This window comes from Thamnophis elegans, chromosome 1, assembly GCF_009769535.1.
Source record: "Thamnophis elegans isolate rThaEle1 chromosome 1, rThaEle1.pri, whole genome shotgun sequence".
In the NCBI taxonomy this organism is placed as follows: domain Eukaryota; kingdom Metazoa; phylum Chordata; class Lepidosauria; order Squamata; family Colubridae; genus Thamnophis; species Thamnophis elegans.
Genome location: NC_045541.1, coordinates 79,217,779 through 79,238,490, shown reverse-complemented (window position 1 = coordinate 79,238,490; position 20,712 = coordinate 79,217,779). Strand labels below are relative to the sequence as shown.

Here is a 20,712-nt window from a genome sequence, read left to right as displayed (position 1 = left end):
CATATACCCATACACAAATATGTATGCCTCGTAATATTTTTAAGATGCTTCAAGGCTTCCCTGAGTAACAAGCTGGTGCTGAAGTTCTCCAAGGAATTCAGTAGAGGTTGTTTTTGTATCAGAAGCACCCCAAAAGACTTATAAGAACTAGAAGGAAGAAAGCCTTTAGCTCTAGTGCAGTGGCCTTCAGCCTTTTGGGGACCAGGGACTGGTTCCCTGGAGAGAGGTTTTTCCGCGGACTGGAGAGGGGTGTGGTTTCACATGCTACCTGCATCCCATAGATGGGGCTTCATTTGTTTCTTGCATGCTGCAGACCAGTGCCTGTCCATGGACCTGCTCTAGTATGCATAAGTATTTTTGGATGACAAGAAGCAATGACAGAGATGGATAGTTGGATAAGACAAAGAAATCAGATTCTTCCTTCCTTTTGAAAATCTGCTTCTTGTTAAATAATATTTTGCCAAGCAAGCTCTGCTTGATGCCTCTTACTTAAAGGAGGAGAAAGCATGTTGATTTTAGATGAATTTTCTGATGTCACAAAAAGTGTTGAAAAAAACCAGAACGGAGCCAACATTTTTTCTGCATTACATACCAGTATTCTTTTCTTTACCGAACTGCTATTCCTGCAGAAGCCTGACTGTTCTTTAACCTCTTGATTCTAGAGCAACATCTGCAGCCCCTCCTTCAACACCTCTGTGTTTCTATTATAATTGACTTATCAGACATGTTGCCTGAAGTCCTCTTAAGTTCAAGCTGTCAGCAGCGATGGTGTCAAACCAACAGAGGCAAGATACTTGCACTAGTCTTTCTTCTCTTTGGAAGGGTGAAGAGTTGGCATGCTAGATCCAAGTACTAACATAATAGCTGCCTTTTGTGTGAAACCGCAAGGGCTTTCTTTCCTTGGTAGAGTATATGGGGTATGCATTGGCTATCTTTAGTAAGAATAGGAGAGAGATCTGCAGATGGAGGGCAGCAGAGCCATTCAAAAATAGATCTGGACTTCACTGTTTTTGGAATTGATTATTAAAAGATGAACAACTCAGGTTTACACTTAGTTAATAGAGTTTGGTGATGTTTAGTCCCAAGAAAGTGTATGGATTTGAGTGAAACTTTTCTTGAGACAATTACTTCTCCTTTCCGGCCTGCTAGCAGAAAGTATTGATGGAGCGGAGGGTTTTTGGCAGTGAAATCTGAAAACTGAAACATTTACTGTAGACCATTTATCTGCAATTGAGTTAAAGTACTACATACCACTCCTTGTGTTGGCCCAAAACAATGCAAATGTTAGAATTTGCTACTGTCTTTGCATTGCCAATTCCTGTCTTGCTAGAGTAATTCAACAATCTGTTATCCAGATTTGCAGGTATGCAGGTAGTTATAGACAAATTGGTTGTTCTTCTCTTTTGACTTATAATATCATGCTCCTCACCTTCACTAGACATCTGTCTAGTACAGTGTTTCTCAACCTTGGCAATTTGAAGGCGTCTGGACTTCAACTCCCAGAATTCCCCAGCCAGCATTCACTGGTCTAGTAAGACAACATCTGTCATTCATGGACTGCAGCAAGAATAGGGTGGGTCTGATATGGTTCTCTCATGGAATGGCAGGATTCCATTTTGATTCTTCTTGGCTACCTTCTCTGATGTTCTTGTTATTTGGACACCTTGCAAAATAATAGAAATGAAGAAACATACAGAAATGTTGTTGTTGTGGGGAAAATAGGAGGAAGATGTGTCGGATAAGTTCTCTGCCTTGAGTTATTTGTAAAAATAAGGCAGGATACAAATAAATAATACTGCTCCCAGTCACAAATTGCAAAACTCTCTCAATTGCTTGAGCAGTACCAAACAAAGTCTAATTCAGGTAGAAAATCAGGTGCATAAAGAAATATAAGATCAGAAATATCCCCAAAGAGAAGAGAGAAAAGCCCCATCATTAGTGTGCAGCCTATCAAGTTGAACTTTCTGTTGGGCATCTATGATACCTTATTTTGTAACCAGAGAAAGTGATTGACACGGGGGGAAAAAATAGGAAAACGACAAATCAATCAAAACGTACAGCTTTTTTTTTTATAGCTACAATGAGAAAAGTTAAAGGTGGTAAAGAATACTATTTTGAAGTTGTGCAGATTGTAGTCCAACAAATATATCCCCTTGTCTTTAATCAAATAAAATAATTGGAGTGTGTTCCCTCCATAGAGAGGAGATGATAGGTATGGTGCTGTGATGGGGAACCTATCGCATGTGTGCCAGAGGTGGCATGCAGAGCCCTCTCTGTGGGCATGTGTGCCAATGCCAGCTGGCCTTTGTGAGCACCAGAGCACCAGAAAATTGCCCGAAAAATGCCCAAACAATAGGCCATTTGGGGGCTTTTTCAGACTATTTTGGGGGGGGCATTTTTTCAGGTCGTTTTCAAGCTCTTTTTCGGGCTGCTTTCTGGGCTATTTTGGAGGCATTTTCAGGCTGGTTTTGGCCTGAAAAACAGCCTGAAAATGCCCCCAAAATTGCCTGGAAATGGCCTGGAAACAGCCCCCAAAAGGCCTGAAAAGAGCCCCGCTTATGGTCAAAAAAGAGACATGCGCATGCTGGCTAGCTGGTCTTTGATTTTTCTGGTGCTCCGGCATGCATAAATGCATACTTTTATAAATGTGTATTGCATATATAAGTGCTTAGTAAACAGCATATTCTCTGGATCAATTTATTTATATGCACTAATACTTTCCCTTTTTGAAGCTTGTGTATAGATTTGTCTTTGAGAAAGTCCTTTCAGTTCAGCCACACTAGCAAGTCTTAACAAGAGGAATAGTAACTCAATGAATTTGGAGTTTTTTTTCCATAGAAACTGCTTAGAATTATTTTGCATATGAACAGAGAAATACACACAGCAGGAAATAAAGATTTAGTATTTATCTGATATATTATTTCTCTGATATGTTGAGAGCAAGAGAGATAGGGAGGGAGGGAGAGAGAGAGAGAGATCTACTCTATGCTCTACTCTTTAAACTCAAGGTTGCAAAGTCAACACAAGGACAGAAAATCACAGGTCTTTCTCAAATGTTTTTGGGAGATTGGGGAAAGGAATGATGGTGGTTTACACCAGTGGTCATCCGGGGACCACTGGTGGTCTGCAAGAAAATTTTGGTGGCCTGCAGAAAAATTATTTGTATTTTTTATATTGCATTAAATCAGAGGTCCTCAAACTATGCCCCCTGGAATGTTCAATGAATGTTTGTGTTGCTGTGGGTTGGAGAGGGGAAGAAATTTCGACTTGGGGTCTGCTTCAGCCTCCTGGTGCGGGGCTTTGGGTGAAGGCTGGAGGGAAGTGCCACTGGTGGCGAAGAGCCAGAGGGCCTTGTTCCAGTGGGACTGCATCATGGCCCACTGAGCGTGGGCACCGGTACCTGGCCTTGCACTTACACAGGTCTTCTCTCTGCTTGGAAAGTCTCAGGTGAGACACTTCTACTGAGCCTCCTTTTCGGTCAAATCCAATTTGAGCTGAGCTGTTTTGCCAACTCTTTCTCATGGTGGATGCTTAGCTCCAACAACTGTTTCCTGTTGGGGCCTGAAGGAGCCCGGCGGGGAGGCAAGGAGTGGCTGGGAAGGGAGGGGCGAGTAGAGCCTGGCGAGGCACCCCTTGATGTGAGTGACATCAAGTTGACCACGCTCACTCAGTCACATGACCACTTAGCCACGCCGGAAGAAAGGAATGGATCTCAGGGTGAAAAGCAAACCTTGAAGGCCTCTTTGTTTACCTTGGACATTTTCTTCATTTGCAGCTAACTAATAACTGTAAAATTGAAGATGTTCCAATGAGGTTTGCATTTTCTGCCCAGATAATCAATATTAAGTCAGACGTAGTTACATCTGATAGACTTACAGTAGTACGAGTATTGTTTATATGGTGATTGATATAAGGAAGCCACTTTTTTTTTCTTATTCAACAGCACACAAATCTAATTCACTACCACCTCCTTCATGTTCCTGCCGCTGCATGTTTTAATCCATATTTGTTCGTGATGAGACTGTGCAAGTGATCGCTTGGCAGGAGAATCTCTTCTCATGGCTCTCGCTACAGCTTCCCCCAAAGTCTTCAGGCAAGTGCCTGGTTGCTGGGCGCTTGTGTCATGTTTATGGCTCTAAATAGGACTCTGAATGATTGGCATAGCATCCCATACAAACGCACATGTGTTCAGGAGCAGGAATGACTGGCTGTGGATGTTAGCTATTTTTAAATGGTTGTTGAAGTGTTTGGTGAGAAGATTATTGCTACAGCAAGAGCTGTGGTAGTTCAGAGGACTGGCTAGCTGGAGGGGGAATGTGGGCTGCCACATGGTGATCTGAGCAAGGTTGCTGTATTTTCCAAAGTCACACATCCAGTTTCAGCATGGTTTGAAAGACTTGGGCAGTGGAACTTGTGTCAAGTCCTTCAAACCGTGCTGAAACTGGAAATGACTTTAGGTCATTGTCACCCAAAACACAACAACTTCCAAAAATCTCAGTTTTTATAAGAATATAAATAACAAAGTTGGAGGGGACCTTGGAGATCTTCTAGTCCAACCCTTGCACAAACAGGAGACCCTATACCAGGTGTCACAACCTTAAACACTCAAAGAACCACAAAGGTCCTAAATGGAAGTCATCTGTTCAATTCTGGAGCCGACCGGAAGTGCAGTTCCCCCATCATAGAATCTCCTCCTAGCGTGGCATCCTTTTTCCTCTGCTGACCGGAAGTCCAGTTGCCCCTCAATAGAGTCTCTTCTTAGTGTGGCATCCTTTTTCCTCTACCTGTCCTAACCGAAAGCCCTACCGATTGTGGTGCCGACCAGCGATGGGGAGTCGCAGCAGAGGGATGAAAAAACCACGTGCGGCTCCAGAGCCACCGTTTGCTGACGCCTGCCCTATACCATTCGAGAATAAAATAGAATAGGATAGAATTCTTTATTGGCCAAGTGTGTTTGGACACACAAGGAATTTGTCTTTGGTGCATATGCTCTCAGGGTACATAAAAAGACAAGATACATTCATCAAGAATCATAAGGTACAACACTTAATGATAGTCATAGGGTACAAATCAGAGGTGGGTTCCTACCAGTTCGCACCTATTCGGTAGAACTGGTTCGTCAAATCTACCGAACAGGTTAGAAGAGGTTCCACCAGTGGACCTGGAAAGCAGGCCACACCTACAGAAGAGGTTCCAAATTTTTTTGAAACCCACCACTGGTCCTTGGATATGATTATTCTACACTATCATGCTCATATTTATAAAACTCAGTGCCTCTGTGAAAGGTAAGGATGACTACTGCGTTTGTGGTGCAATCAGAACATTGCGTGTGTTGAAGTTGTTTTAACACAAACCAAAGATGCCTTTTAAAAAACAAGTTTACATCATATTCTTATGCATGCCAGTGCTGTGTGTGAGGTAATTTAAGGTGGTTCTGACAAGTGTCATCGGCATCTTCATATCCGGTCACATGGCTGGCAAGACATTCCCATCCGGTCACATGGGCAGCAAGCCACTCCCACAAAGGAGGCCACACCCACAGAGTATGTTCAAACAATTTTTGAAACCCACCACTGGTACAAATAAGCAATCAGGAAACAATATCAATATAAATCGTAAGGAAACAAGAAACAAAGTTATGTCCTGCAGTCATAAGTGGGAGGAGATGGGTGATAGGAACGATGAGAAGACTAGACAAATGGAGACAAATGGCTGTCCAGTCTCTTCTTAAAAACCTCCAATGATGCAGCACTCACAACTTCAGGAGGCAAGCTGTTCTACTGATTAATTGTTCTAACTAAGGAAATTCCTGCTTAATTCTAGGTTGGATCTCTCTTTGATAATCCTCCATCTGTTCCTTCTTGTCCTGCTCTCAGTTGCTTTGGAGAATAGGTCGTCCCTCTCTTCTGTGCGACAGCCCCTCATATATTGGAAGATTGCTATCATGTCACCCCTAGTCCTTCTCTTCATTAGACTAGCCCATTCTTTGTAAGCTTTAGCCTCCAGTTCCCTATTCATCTTTGCTGGTCTTCCCTGCACTCTTTTGAAATTCCAGGAGTCTGTACATCTGAAAGTTGCCATATATGAAACAAGTACAGTAAAGTGAGAGATTTCTGATGAAATTGAATTCTTGTGTGCCTACGTGCGCCCTAGCATGCAATAAAGAAATAAATCAGTGGCATGGAAATATTTGATTAAAGCAAGGTCAAAATCAACATAGCCTGATCTTGTGCGTTCCCTAGGAGCAAGTTTTATTTCAGGGGGAAAATGAGGCTTTGCAACAGTTCAATTCAGAACCCGGGTGGTTAGGGAGAATTCTACTGTACATTCCCGTGATTTTAAAAAATGCTGCAAGGAGATTGCGCGTGCGTTTCCTTCTCTCTCAATCAGAAACCTGTGCTAAGGCCTCTCATTTCCTTTCTGGAGCTTTTCATCTGGCGCCGATATACTTGTGAGCTCATCTTCCCCGCTCTTGAGTTTGTACCAATTCTGAGAAGAATGTTTAGATTTTTCCAGCCTTCTTTCTAAATTTGGAGCATCCATTTACACTCATTATTTGGAAAGAATGTGGCCCAGCAGTAATTGATGAGAGATCTCTTCCTTACTCCCAGCTCGTCTGCAAGCACATTGCCTTTGACAGATCTGGCCCGAATCCCAGGCTGCTTGCAGCCCTGCAGGGCCGTGTAGCAGGCCTGTCTCATTCACAGCGATATTATGCATGCCCATTTTATTTTCACTCTATTTCTATACCCTTGGCAAGTCAGCTTATTTTTTTTTCCTCTTGTGAGATACAGAAGTGTGTGTGTGTGAGAGTGAGAGAGAGAGAGAGAGAGTGATGGAGGGAGGGAGAATCGGGAAATAAAATACTTAGGAAAGGTTGCTACATTCAGCTGTGGAGAAATATTCTCATACTCATCCAACAAGTCAGGAGCTAATATTTGTGCCAGGCCATTTAACATTTCCATTTGTTTATGCTGGTTTGCTTAATGGTTCCTGGTAAATGAAGCAAAACAGGGTTCCAGTGTACATGCGTGTGTAAAGGAAATGGTTGAAGTGGTTACATCAGAGTATTTAGTTTATTTGAACATCCAGAATGAGACCATGGATGTTTTTGTTTGGAGTCTATTATGAAAGCTGTGTAGCAGCAGGCATGAGAGGAGAATATAGATTAGAAAGTGAAGAGTAAGTATTAAATCTGGGCTGCCTACCTGCCTGATTCATTTATGAGACAAGGTGCTGCCATCCCTTGTTCTCTGTATTGACTTCCAGTTGAGTTTGGTAGCTGATGAAATTAGATGTGGATGATTAAGTGATTTGGGAGGAATATAGGTAAAGGTTCCTCTCACACATACGTGCTAGTTGTTCCCTACTCTAGGGGGCAGTGCTCCATTTCTAAGCTGAAGAGCCAGTGCTGTCTGATGACAATTCCGTGGCTGGCATGACTAAACGCCGAAGGCACAAGGAATGCTTTACCTTCCCATCAAAGGTGGTTCCTATTTTTCTACTTGCATTTTTACATGCTTCGAACTGCTAGGTTGGCAGAAGCTGGGACAAGTAATGAGAGCTCACTCTGTTACACGGCGCTAGGCATCCGAACCGCCGAATTGCCAACCTTTCTGATCAACAAGCTCAGCGTCTTAGCCACTGAGCCACCGTGTCCCCTGGGAGGAATATAACCCTATTCAATACTAATTCTATGGGACAATGCTATGTAAAGATGTGGAGTGCAATCTTTGGCAGAGGCACAACTACTTGAGACCTTCTGTGTTTGAAGACACTACAGAACATATAGGCATAGTCGTCAACTTAACAATCGCAATTGAGCCTGGAGTTTTAATCGCAAGTTATTGCGGTCATAAATGGAATCATCACATGACTGGACTCGATTTTACAGTTGTTTTTAGTTTGACCATTAAGCAAATCAAGTGGTCATGAGTCTGAATCTAGCTTATCCAATGGACAGTTTTGCCATTTTTCAGCAAGAAAATGTCATAAAATGTGAGCACGTGACTTGTGGGATGCTGCAACCTGTCATAAATGCAAACCCGGTTGGCAAGAACTTGAAATGCAATAATGTGAACACAGAACGCAGTCATAAGGATGGGTTGTAAGTAACTTTTTTTGAGTCCATCATAACTTTGAACAGACTCTAAATGACTTGTAAGTAAAGAACTACCTTATTCATTTTGGTGTGTGGATTTTTAGGGGAGGTGTGGACATTAAGATTACACTAAAGGAAGGTGTAATGGGGAAAAAATGGAATTCTTGGTCTAAAACAAGCTCTTGAATTTCCATGGAAAACCCTACTAGTAGGATTTGGGACAAATGGATTTTTTTAAGTACGTAAATAGGATACAGCTTGCATTAATATTTTTAACCCTGTTCCTTAATAACTGTCTCAAATTGAATATTAGATGTTCTGCAGAAGCACCATAAGTGCCGCTTCAGCTGGATGTTTGACAAAGCGCACTTTCCCATTGCACTGTTTCCACTCCACTCACAAAGCACTTTGCAGCCATCCTGCAATTATGTTGATGCCCTAGAACCACTGGGGACCTTTGGGGGGGGGGGACTTGAATCAGGCAGTACTTATCTCCGGCTGATCATTGAATATCAAAAATGGTTTTCCCTTCAGCGCATGCTACTACTCTTGAGTTCTGAAGCAGCAAAAGCCTTTACCTTCATTCCAAATGGAAGTACTTATGTTCATGCATAAAACTTTTCAGTATGTATTACAAACCTTTGTTCACTATTTGTAAGACAATTGTGAACAGTGGCCAGGAGAGAAAACTTTCTGACAACAGAAGCATTATTCCTTTCTTGTATTGAAAAAGACTTTTTTGCCAGCTGTGAGAATGTAAGGTCAGCATCCCTTCAACCCACCTTCCCCCACACATCCCATGTTTCTGTCCGTCATCACATGCTGCTATGGTGGCTGAAGCTGGGGAAAGATAGGCATCATTTAGAAATTCTTATAAAATGTGTTGAAGGAAACTGGAGGGGCTCTACAATATTCGATACAATCCGTAAAGGGAGCGTACATAAGTGTACCAGCCAGAGGTGGGTTCCTACCGGTGCGGACTGGTTCGGTCGAATAGGTAGTAACTCGGCCTGCCATGCCCCCAAACTGCTTCTCTTGGCGGTGCCATACATACCGCCATCTTGTTTTTTCTTCTGCGCAGAAGCATTTTTAAGTAGCGCATAGCGTGCATCAAGCGTGCCCAGCACATCCCTGAGCAAACTGGCAATAGCAGCATTCGGAACCCACCCCTGGCACCAGCGCCTAATGTCCCTGTCCTACTGTCCCCATTTATTTGTAACCATTTCTTTCAATTATATCCATGTTTATATTTATACCTGCTATCTTGTACATATTTGGCAAACTAATAAATACAAATACAAAAACAGTCCATTATGGCTTGTTCAGAAAATCATCGAGAAAAGGAGGCAGCCATGAAACAACTCCTATAAAATAAGCAGCAGCTCCAACAGTTAGTTAATAATTTTAAAGATTGGCTTATCCTTTCCTCGTCTGATAAGAAACCAAATTTATACTAGCTTGAAGGTCTAGACCCCAAATTACATGTAATTCTGGGAATAATGTTATAATATTCACTTACAATGCCAGCTTCACTTCAGTAGCATCATATTGCAATATTGCCTTTACAGCAGAAGACTTACCATTGAGTGGAGAGATACAAATGATAATTTATTTATGCAAATAAAGGCTTGTTTGTTTCCTTTCTTGGAAATTACATAGAAGTGAGCTCAAGAGAGGTGGGGCACCATGGAATTGAATGCACTTGTATAGATTTGTCTATTCAGAGATCCAGCCCTGAGAACAGCCAGTTCTTTTATTAAAGGCTATTAACTGAAGTTCTTTCCATTCAATATTTATTTGTTTCATTTGTCTGAATTGCAAGTTTTCAACTGTGTTTTGGAAAATTGCCTGCTTGCACTGTCCAGTGGTCTGAAGTCATGCTAATACCCATGAAGGCTTCTGCAAATATTTTAGGCCATTCCTTTAAAAAAAAAGACACAAAGGTCATCTGTTTGGTCAGATTAGCATATTGTGTCTCGGATTCTTATTTTAATAAATGATACATATTTGAAGAAAATTGATTTCTATCCAAGGTGAAGAAGCGACTCAAGATTTTGAGTATCAAGTTAATAGGCTATGTCTGCTCTGAATTTCAGAGGGAAACAGTTGGCTAGAACTTAGTGCATTTTGCCTTATTTAAGGCATATTTCCGCAGGTCAGCTCTTCAATTTTCTTACAAGTCTGGGTTGAGTTAGAGAATGAAATGTAATATGTCTCCAAGACGAACATGCTTCAGTAGAATGCCAGTGACTCTGCAATTAACCTTAAGCTTCTTTGTTCTATCAATTAAAAGATTGATTGATGATGTGCCATCGGGTCCTTTCGATTCCTAGTGACCGACCGATAGATTTTTCTCCATGACAATCTGTCTCTAGCCTGTTCTTTTGAAGGTAGTCATCATTGCCACTGTAACTCTGTCTATCCACCTTGAGGTAGGTAGTTCTCTTCTCTTTCCTTCGACCTTTCCCAGCATTAGAGCTTTCCCCAGAGTCCTGAGTCTTTAGATAAGGTGTCTAAAATAGGATAATGTGAACCTGGTTATTAATGTTTTTAGTAAAAAACTGTGGTTTAGTTTGCTCAGTTATCCATTGTTTACTTGGCTATCCGTGCTATTTCTCAGGAGTCTTCTCCAACACATAGCTGCTTTTCCACTTCCATTGACCATCTCAGGGAATATAGGATTTGTACAATTTGTTGGTCTCCATCTTCTATCTTTTTTTTCCTGCCCATTCCTCTTATCTTTTTCTTTCAAGCAGCTTTGAGAGAAGGATGACTATATGAAGAATTGCACTTTCTTTTTCCTTCTTTCCTTTCTTTTCCTGGATCTTCAGGCTGAGACCTACCAAGAAGACAGATATACGTTTTCTTGCTGGCACATTTTAATCCTCTTGTCCATTTGAATTAGAACTGTAAAGGACAGAAAGTGTGAGGATGGCTGGCTGGCTATGCTTGCTGGCAAAACTTGGAACCTCATTCACAGTGAGTGGCCATTAAGAGCCATTAGAAGCCAAAATTGTAGATGTTTCTGTGTGCTCCCTTCAGGAAAAAAAACCAGGGCCAGGTCACGTGAATTGTATTCCAGCCTTGCATTCTGGCATTGAGTTTGGTAATGCTATCATCCGAAAACTTGTTTTCCTGATTTTATAATTATTCTTTGGAATGCACTGCCACCCACTTTCTTCTCCTACAGCTTTTGTAACAATTGGACCAAGAACAAAAAAAAAAATGAGGAAAGGAGAAGTGAAGAAATACTCCACAGGACTGAAAACACAGAAAGTTTAAAGAATAAAATGATGTTACTCTGTAGTTGATTTCTGAAAGACAAAAGGGAATTTAGGGAATAATAATGTAAGAAATTATCCTCGGATTGATCAAGCTGACATCATGTTCTCCTTTTATAAACCTGCATTTATTTTTGATAAAACACTCTTTTCCTAAGGAAAAAAAAAAGAAAATTATTGTTGCAAGGAAGGAAATAGTAACTTTGCCATACAATAGGTAATACATTCCTAACCAGAATGGCTTCATATCCTGTCATCTCCACCTATCAAAACTGTAAGATTTGCAAAGCAGGTTTTTTTTTAGGGGAAACACCCATAGATGTGTAAATGCTCCCCCTTTCATTATAAACAGTTTAATGCATATGAAATGTTTTTTTCATAAAAGGACTCAGCCATAATGCCTACGTGGAATTTGAGGATTATTTTGAAAATAGCATCAGAAATCCATTCTCAAAAATAGAATGGAAACCGGTTTGCTCTATTTTTCCGGGTTAAAACTTTCGGTAGCGATTTGTATTGATCCTCTTAAAAATAAATTTCATAATAGGACTGTGGCACGACATATTGATTCATAGGTGAAGCCAGATAAATTTGGGAGTACGAGGGACAGCATCTTGGATTATCATATATTCCAACTGTTTAAATAGTGACTTTGTTTTCCTGGTTAGATTTTTTTTTTGGCCTGTTTTTCTCCAAATCCCAACCCACAGCTGACAATAATCAACCCCACATTTGTTACAATAACAAGTCTCATTAGAACACTGGTTCTAATCATGGAGTGAGGAGGTAGGAGGGTTCATTCAGCGTGGATGATTTCATCTGGAATGATGTCACTGCTAAGGAAAAACACTGAACTACCATTAAGCAGTTCAACCTTGGATTCTCGTCCTTGTAAATATCTGGATTTAAAGAGACAAAGCATCCTATCTAGTGCATTTAATCCTGGACAGGTTTTTTTTCTCTCTCCTGAACTTTGAATCACTGATTTATAAATGGAACTAGAAAGCATTGAAGCCCTGCTTAATAGATACTTAGAAATCTGCGGGAAAGGAAAGGAAGAATAAGACTATTAACCATAAGGGCTAGTAGCTTTATCAGGCCTGTTTGGCCCTCTTGTCACCTGTGTCCCACTACAATTTGTATAAATTACAAAACCAACAATACTTGGAAAATATAGGCTCTGGGTGTGGGTCTTGTCTTTTGTCCTTTAAAAACAGTTTCCTTGACCAAAAGGGCTGCCTGCAGTATTTTACACTGATTACTGCTGATCTTCTAGAGCAGGCGTGTCAAACTCACTTCGCCATGGCGATGTCATGTGACATATCAAGACCTTTTCCCCCCTTCACTAAACCGGGCATGGGCGTGGCCAGCATGTGACACATCCAACTCGCGGACATCCCTGTTCTAGAGTTTTTCCATCTGCCAGTAATGAAGTTATTTAATGCTGCCAATTTACTAGGAGATGTCCAGAGCCTTCTCTGGTATAGTAACAGTTTTTTAGATGCCCAACTCCTGGTTTCAAAAACGGTGAATTTTGTAATCCCGATTCTTATCCAGAATTGAATGCTTCAGGTATAACTGTTCCAACCATGACTGGTGAAAGGATGTCCCTCCTCCCTCTTCTGTAATCTTTTAACTCCAGGTCCTTTTCTCAGGGATGGCAACCCACAGACACCTGGAAAGTGTGCCTCCTCTGAAGCTTGCCTCCAGATGTTAAAATGCTCTCTTGACCTGCAGAAAGTCCCTTAAGAAATGACTTCTGGGTAGCAGGAAGACTATGACTGCACCCCCACTCACACTCCGTGACCCGACAAAAGCGCGAACTTTGAGGATCAATCGTAAGCATCATTCATTCAATGCTGGCCCAACTTCAAGTGGTCATTGAATGAGTCATCTATCGAGGACTATCTGTCCTTTGTCACTTCACTTACTACCATGATGTCAGTTTACTTACTATCATAATGTCAGTAGACATGGAATTTTGTCATTTGGAATTCTTCATATGGAAGCTATAATACAACTTTTTCCAGGTGATCTTCCCTCTAATTTATTCTGTGTTTCTGCACTGGCGCCTGTACCAATCTGTTCTTTTTATTAATTCACCTGTTAATTGAATTAATTTGTTTTTGTACCTTGGCTGGTCAAGTACCTGTTTTGGCAGCCTGAAGGGAGAGATCTTGTCCTCCTTGTTTTAACAATGTACTTACAAATCTGTGTGTTTAAGCACATGGTGCCCAGAACAGAGACTCTTGATGCGATTATTTTCTCACTTCCGGGCAGTGTCTTTATTATTCTAGGATCATAAAGATAATGCTATTCTCTGACAGATGTTTTCTGTGGGTCCCCATAACATGGATTGGATTAGTAAAATATGCCCATTAACCCAATAAGGTTGGAGACCCCTGAAATGGGATAACAGGAACTGGGTTGCAAAATATGGACAACCACTGGGTGGCAGCAGACATTGAGGTGGGGGGGGGGAGATAACTTGGTTACCATCTAGTTCTAGTAGTTCAAAGTTTTGCATACCTGATTTGGTAGCATTGCCCTGTACCAGTGGTGAAATTCACATTTTTTACTACCGCTTCTGTGGGCGTGGCTTGGTGGGCGTGGCGTGGCTTGGTGGGCGTGGCTTGGTGGGCATGGCGGGGGAAGGATACTGCAAAATCTCCATTCCCACCCCACTCCAGGGGAAGGATACTGCAAAATCTCCATTCTCACGCCACTCTGGGGCCAGCCAGAGGTGGTATTTGCCGGTTCTCCGAACTACTCAAAATTTCCACTACCGGTTCTCCATAATGTGTCAGAACCTGCTGGATTTCACCCCTGCCCTGTATTGTTTAGTTGTTTAAATCTCGTGCCATTTGGTCTAGTTCCAAAGAAAGTACATTTGCCACTTTCCTTACAGGCAGTATGGTTAGCTTGGCCGAATGTGGTATTAAGTGGGTTTTATATTGTATGAAAGCTGTAAATGTGACTCACAAAGTTTAAAATCACATGACATACTAAGCCAAAACTGAAGAAACGACGTTAGTTCAGGATCAGATTTCTTCACCATCACTATTTTTGTTAATAGCATAGGTATTAAAAAAAAAAAAGAAATTCTGTAGGAGAATGGAGATGTAGAGTTGCCTCTGTCTGTATTTGAAGTCATGAATGCAGAAAGTAGGATTTCTCAGTGCTTTGCTTTAGTTTCAAAAAGTGTCAGCAATGTATTAAAACAGATGTGTCTGTTTTCAGGATCCCTGTTTGAATGATTCACCAGCAGGTGCTGTGTTTGTGCTCTTGTGCATGCCAAAGCACCTTTTTGGAAACAAATTCTAAACATTATGCATTCCTGTTAGAGGAAAAGCAAGAGGCAATTCAGAAAAAGGGGCCTTAAAGGACAAATCATTAAGACATGCAGTCCAATGAGGTGTATACTAGTTTTCAACAATCCAGTGTCCATCATATATTTTCTACAGGTAGTCCTAGACTTACAACCACAATTGGGCCCAAAGTTTATGTTGCTAAGTGAGACATTTGTTAAGTGAGTTTTGCCCTATTTTATGACCTTTCTTGCAACAGCTGCTAAGTGAATCTCTGCAGCTGGTAAGTTAGTAACATGGTTGTTAAGTCAGTCTGGCTTCCCCATTGACTTTGCTTGTCAGAAGGTTGCAAAAGATGATCACCTGACCCTTGGACACAGCAATGGTCATAAATATGAACCCAGATTGTTGGGGGCAATATGCTGACTCTCTGTAAACCGCTGAAAGGCCTATGAAGCGGTATATAAGTCTACTGCTATTGCTATTGCTATCTTGATCATGGGGATGCTACAAAGGTCGTAACTGTGAAACCATCATAAGTCCCATTTTTCAGTGCCATTGTAACTTTGAATGGTCACTAAATTAACCTTTTGTAAGTTGAGGACTACCTATATTTACCTGATCATCCTGGCTTAGGAGTATGTTTTTTTATATGTATGCACGCTTTGAGGGATTTTAATTTATAATATAGGTAATAGGTTGAGAAGGTTGGACTTCACAGATTTTTCAGATTCTTCCAATCTTATCTAGATATGTCAGAGTGCACATGTGGTCCTTTGTGTTCTCTACAGCCGTGTGTGTGTGTGTGTGTGTGTGTGTGTGTGTGTGTGTGTGTGTGCTTGTGTGCTTGTGTGTGTGTGTATTATGCTACAATTATGTCCTTTGGCCATACTGAAAAAAACTTGCAAACGCAACACATCTGGAGACCAGAAAAGCACATCCAAAGCAATTATTAACTGCAGCTTGAAGAAGAAGTTTATCATTTGCTTCACAGAGATGCCAACAAATCTGGGTCTCTCTTTATGCAAAATATGTTCAGTAACACTGAATTTCTGACTAGACCAGTGGTGGGATTCAAATAATTTAACAACTGGTTTTCTGCCCTAATAGCCAGTTGGGTAGGCGGGGCTCAGTGGTCACGTGACTGGGTGGGTGTGGACAACTCAACGTCACTCCCGTCAATGGGTGCTTCGCCTTAGCTCTTACAATGTAATCAGGATTAACCGGACAGACAGTTTCTGTAAGCAGGTCAACGAAGATGAGGCTAGAAACAACACCAGAATGTTTGCTTCCTGCTTTCCTTACAGGATTAGCCCTGTAAAGTGGGGAAAAACAAAAGGAGATTTCTTCCAACAACCGGTTCTCCAAACTGCCTGGAAAGTTACTCCCGAATAGGTGCGAACCAGTTGAATCCCACCACTGGACTAGACCTAGAACTGACAATTGGATTTAGACTCCAGGTCTTTTAATACATTGTTAACTTTAGATAAGATGCTGTGATATACTTGCTATCTTTGGAGCTATCTCCTTCTTGTATTCATATCACAAATAGGGACAGTTTCTCTTCCCATTCATAATAGAGTCTTAACCTTGCCAGATTTCCCAAATATTTAAAGATCTGAATAAATCTCCAGATACAGGTGTTGGGAAATTAGCTAGAGCCCATAGAATGTTCTAGTTTGCTAGGTTGGTTTTTACCTTAGTGGTGATTAAAGATTTTACATATTGGTTTGTTTTCTGTTGTTATTTTGTATAGTGTTTTCATTCATAACTGCCAGGAGTGACTATGGTGAGATGGGCGATTATATTAATTGGGGAAAAATATAGAATAATAAGAGTGCTGTTCCACAAATGTGGTACAACTTAAAAAAAAAATTATGGCTTCTTATCTTGCTTGTTTTAATAAGTATGTGTCTGAGGATGTGTCTCAGCTAAAGATACCAATTGATAAATACGTCAGTTCATTACTTGTAGAAAAAAAATGGACCTTAGATTAAATTAAGACTGGAAGTGCTTCAAATGTCCAAATTTCAATCTTGAGAAATCGAGGAATTAGCATTAAAAGCCATGTTGTATTCTCAGATACATACTTGTCAGTAAAGACTTAGTTTAGCTTTTTGCGCTGAGATGGCTTGCAATACTTGTAAATTTGGGGATTGAGACTTGATCTTGGTCTTTCAGGTTGGATTTAGATTGAGGAAGATTGCGTCATTGCTAAAGTTCTGCAGGGTGGCAATCCTTTCAGTCACGTTCTACACCTGATGAGTTTCTGTTTGAGGCACGCTAAGATGATTCTCATCAGATATGAATTTTTATGCAGAGTGTATTGAGAAGCTTCGGAATAATAATCTCAATCAATAAAAATGTATCTGTATATAGAGTTTGGTTGATACTGTTGAAAGAAATGTCCTTCTGGGTTCAGCTCCAAGTGGGGAAGAAGACACTGGAGACATGGAGGCTGCTTGGAAAGATGGTTTATTGTTGGACAGGGCCACATGGCTTGAGCCCTGACCAGAAAAGGTGATCACATGTTTCAATGTTGATGGAGAAGAAGAGAGAAGGGCTGAGGAAGGGGCTTGCTAGGCTTTTATACCCTGTTCAGTCCCACCTCTCTGTTTCCTGTTCCTGTGTAAGAGATGTATTCTGACTGGTTGTCAGACTCCCATGGTGCCATGCAGGGGGCTACTCTCTAGGCTGTGATGAGTTCTCAGATGCCTTGTGGTCAGTTGAGTAATATCCCTTCCCCCTACAGCTGCAGTGAGAAGTCTTTATTATGTAAAGTGGGCTGGCCTGGCCATCTTAATGGCCCATTAGCTGGGGATGGGCAGAAAGCTATAGGCAACTATTCTGTCTTTTGAAAACATGTTTCTTTTCACATCCAGAGAAATATTCTGCCTTTTCAATATTTCCTAGGATATTTCATTTTTCTGGGAGAGGGCTGGATGATAACTTCCCACAATACTATTACATGTAGGTACCATTCTTCTAAATGCATCTTTTAAATTTCCACCTGCGTATTTAAAGGAAGTCATACTGACCAATCGGTCAATCTGGATGAGGCTCATAATTGAGCCAGAGGGGAGAGAATTCATTGCCTCAGTTTGTGTCCTGATTAAAAGTGCCCTAAAAGGAAAATGCAGTTGAGATGCAAATGCTTTCCTAGCTTAGAGTATATCCAGACCAGCATTCCTGCTTATTTTTCTTCTTTTTCTTTTATTGTTTAAATTATGCTCTCATTGTCCTGGAAAAAAATACCAGCTTGTTTTCAGTATATATCTTATGTAGTACATAGTTTTGGAATGTAGAAGAGAAAAGGACTTGATTATAGCTGTTGGAATATTTGAACAACACATTGATATAAATTAGTTCAACACTCCTATAATTGGAAAAGGGATGGGATAGTGGACAGTACACCTATGTGCAGTGCAGAATTTAAGATTTGTGACAGAGAGGGAAAAGTGAATGTTGTACAGCTGGGAAACTCTAACGATTAAGGCACCAGACTAGAAACTAGGAGGCTGTGAGTTCTAGCCCTGCCTTAGTCAGGAAAGCTGAATGGCTCAAGCCCAGTCACTGTCTCTCAGTCCAACACACCTCACAGAGGCATTGTGGAGAAAATAGGAATATTGGCTATGTTTGCCACCTTGAGTTGCTTATAAAAATAATAAAGATGGTATGTTTTAATTTTAAAAAAGAATAATAAATAAATAGCATTGAAGAGTACACTGGAAGCTGTTAGTTTGAATGGACTCGTCCAGGCGAGCTAGCAGACAATTACACCACGCTTTCGTCGGTGCTTTGGAACGTGCAGCAAATGGATTAGCTGAACCGCACCATACTCGAACGCTCCCAGTATCGCTACAAATATATTAAATTGTCAGAGCTAAAGAGACTTGAGCTTATTCATCTTGCCCTTACCAGCTGCTGTTTGTGGCATTTTGGAACAAGAGCCGGAATCAGAGGGAGGGGAGGAAAAAAAAATGGGATGTTGTCTCTTTAAGCAGCTGAGCAAACCATATGCCAATAGCGTAGCTCTTGAGTTAAACTGCATGTCTGTGTGCTGAGTAAGGAATGTGGTTGCATGCCTGACCCGTTAGCTATGACTGCTCCTTGGTGGATCGGCTGTTGCTCATGTGCTGAGCTCATTCAGGCTCGCTGGAGTTGGCGCTGTGCATACACAAGGGGCGAAGTCAGGAGGAAAATAATCCTGCCGAGGAGGAGGAGGAGAAATATTTTTGTCCGATTACCTTCCTCTTTCCATTTTTAATTTCTCCTCAAAGCTGGATCGGTGGATGCCTCAGGCTCTCCCTTTCCCTTATTTTGGAAAGAGGAGGCTTTCTACCCCCCCTCATCAACAGCTGTTGTTTGGCGAGGGCAGGGGATAACTCTGGGAAAGACGCAATCCAGCTGCCTGGATGCCTTTGGATGTTATGATTGCTTCCTCTGAGGACCAGACCTGGCCAGACATGCACAAGGGGCAGATGAAGCTGAAAATCAGGGTCAGGCGAATGAAGGAAAGCAGAGACATACGAGGTTGGTCTCCGGGATTATTACTCTTCCTTTAAAAAAGGCAGAGGTTGCATGAAAAGTGAATGCAAAAAAGAAAGGAGTGGGGCATGGAGAGCTTGCTTAATATCGACTGTGTGCTGGGGAAGGAGGCAGGTTGAAAGCTGACATCTTGCACTTTTAGGATTGGGAGAATATCTGCATTAGGTATGTGATGGTTGGGTACAAATGCCCATTGTTCCCTTGGGTGTGCAGATGCAAGATACGAGCAGCAATCCTAAGTATGCTCCAATATTCTTCTGAAGAAATACGATCTGAATTGGGTTGGCACCGTGTGGCAAAATAAACATACGTGTATATCTAATACATTATATACACACATGCATACACACCCACATTTTGGGAAATGTGCTGATTGTTGCTGTTTGCTGCAAAAAGATGGTGTGAGAGCCAGTGGGCATTTAGTGATGAGGACTCTTAGATTTTGATTTTGATTTAAGGAGGCTGGAACTCCCCCCCCCCCAAAAAAGCAAGCTTAATTTTGTAATTGTAATTTGAGACACGTTAAAACAGGAGTGCAAAGGAAAGATCAGAGAAGGAAAACAGATCTCTTATGTAATTCACCACATGTTCCTCTCTCCTGTATTCTCTTCTTTGGAGGTCACTGTCAAAAGGATGTGCAGATGGAGGGTGGGGTAGATGGCAGAAACAACAGATCCTGTGTTACTATCCTCAGCTTTGCATCCAGAATATTTTCTTTGTTTTCTTCCTATGACAGATAGCTTTCGGTCTCAAGAAAGATTCCTCAGCATGCCCATAATAGCTTATTATTTGCAGAAAGGGGTGGAAAGCAGCCTTTTAAAGATGTAGAGTGACCTACTTTACCAAGTGATGAGACAAGAGAGTTTCCCATCACCCTTGACGAAAATGGAAATTCTCCTACAATGCTTGACCTTTTTGTTTGTCTGGTTGTTGTTTTTTTAATATGTCAGGAAGGGCATAACTCAGAGATGGTGTCATTAGCAATAAGTCATTTGTGGTTATGACACATTTTTCTCTACTTAGAACCTGTAAAGCTGGTCTAAGTAAAACACATGAACCAGAGGGAAAATCTGGATCAACAGCACATAAACACTGGTTTTTCAAGGCTACCACTATTTCATATTGTTGCTTTTTCAGACTTTTTCCCCGGTTATACAAGCCTTTGGGGTCAAAAAGTAGAATAGAGTTGGCAAAAACTCAGAAAAAAATGTTATACATGTCTTTCTAAATTTTCTGCATATAATTGAAATTATCTGTTGGGCTCACTGGTGAAACAAAATGATTTCCTAATACAGCTGATATATTCTTCAAATTTCCTGGTTTTCAACGTTTACTGTAGCCATTGGAGGGCATCGCATTGGAAAACACTATCCTAGGTTATTCTTTCTGATTAATACAGTCACATCTGTTTGCATCTGCATATATTTTCCCTCAGCAAGAGGAAAATTAGGCACCTAGAAATAAAATGCCTATT

General features: G+C 41.2%; 1 protein-coding gene across 3 annotated transcripts in view; it reads left to right on the top strand.

Annotated features, from left to right (window-relative positions):
- The window catches only part of DUSP8 (dual specificity phosphatase 8), a 111,336-nt gene that overhangs the window by 67,662 nt on the left and 22,962 nt on the right, over positions 1 to 20,712 (top strand). The window contains exon 1 of one of the 3 annotated variants that reach the window (XM_032221828.1): positions 18,886 to 19,223. The exons of the other annotated variants lie outside the window; for them this stretch is intronic. Coding sequence (XP_032077719.1) covers positions 19,106 to 19,223 — 118 coding nt within the window. The 5' untranslated portion in view covers positions 18,886 to 19,105. Of the gene's footprint in view, positions 1 to 18,885; positions 19,224 to 20,712 lie in introns of those variants that run through there. 3 annotated transcript variants of the gene reach the window in all.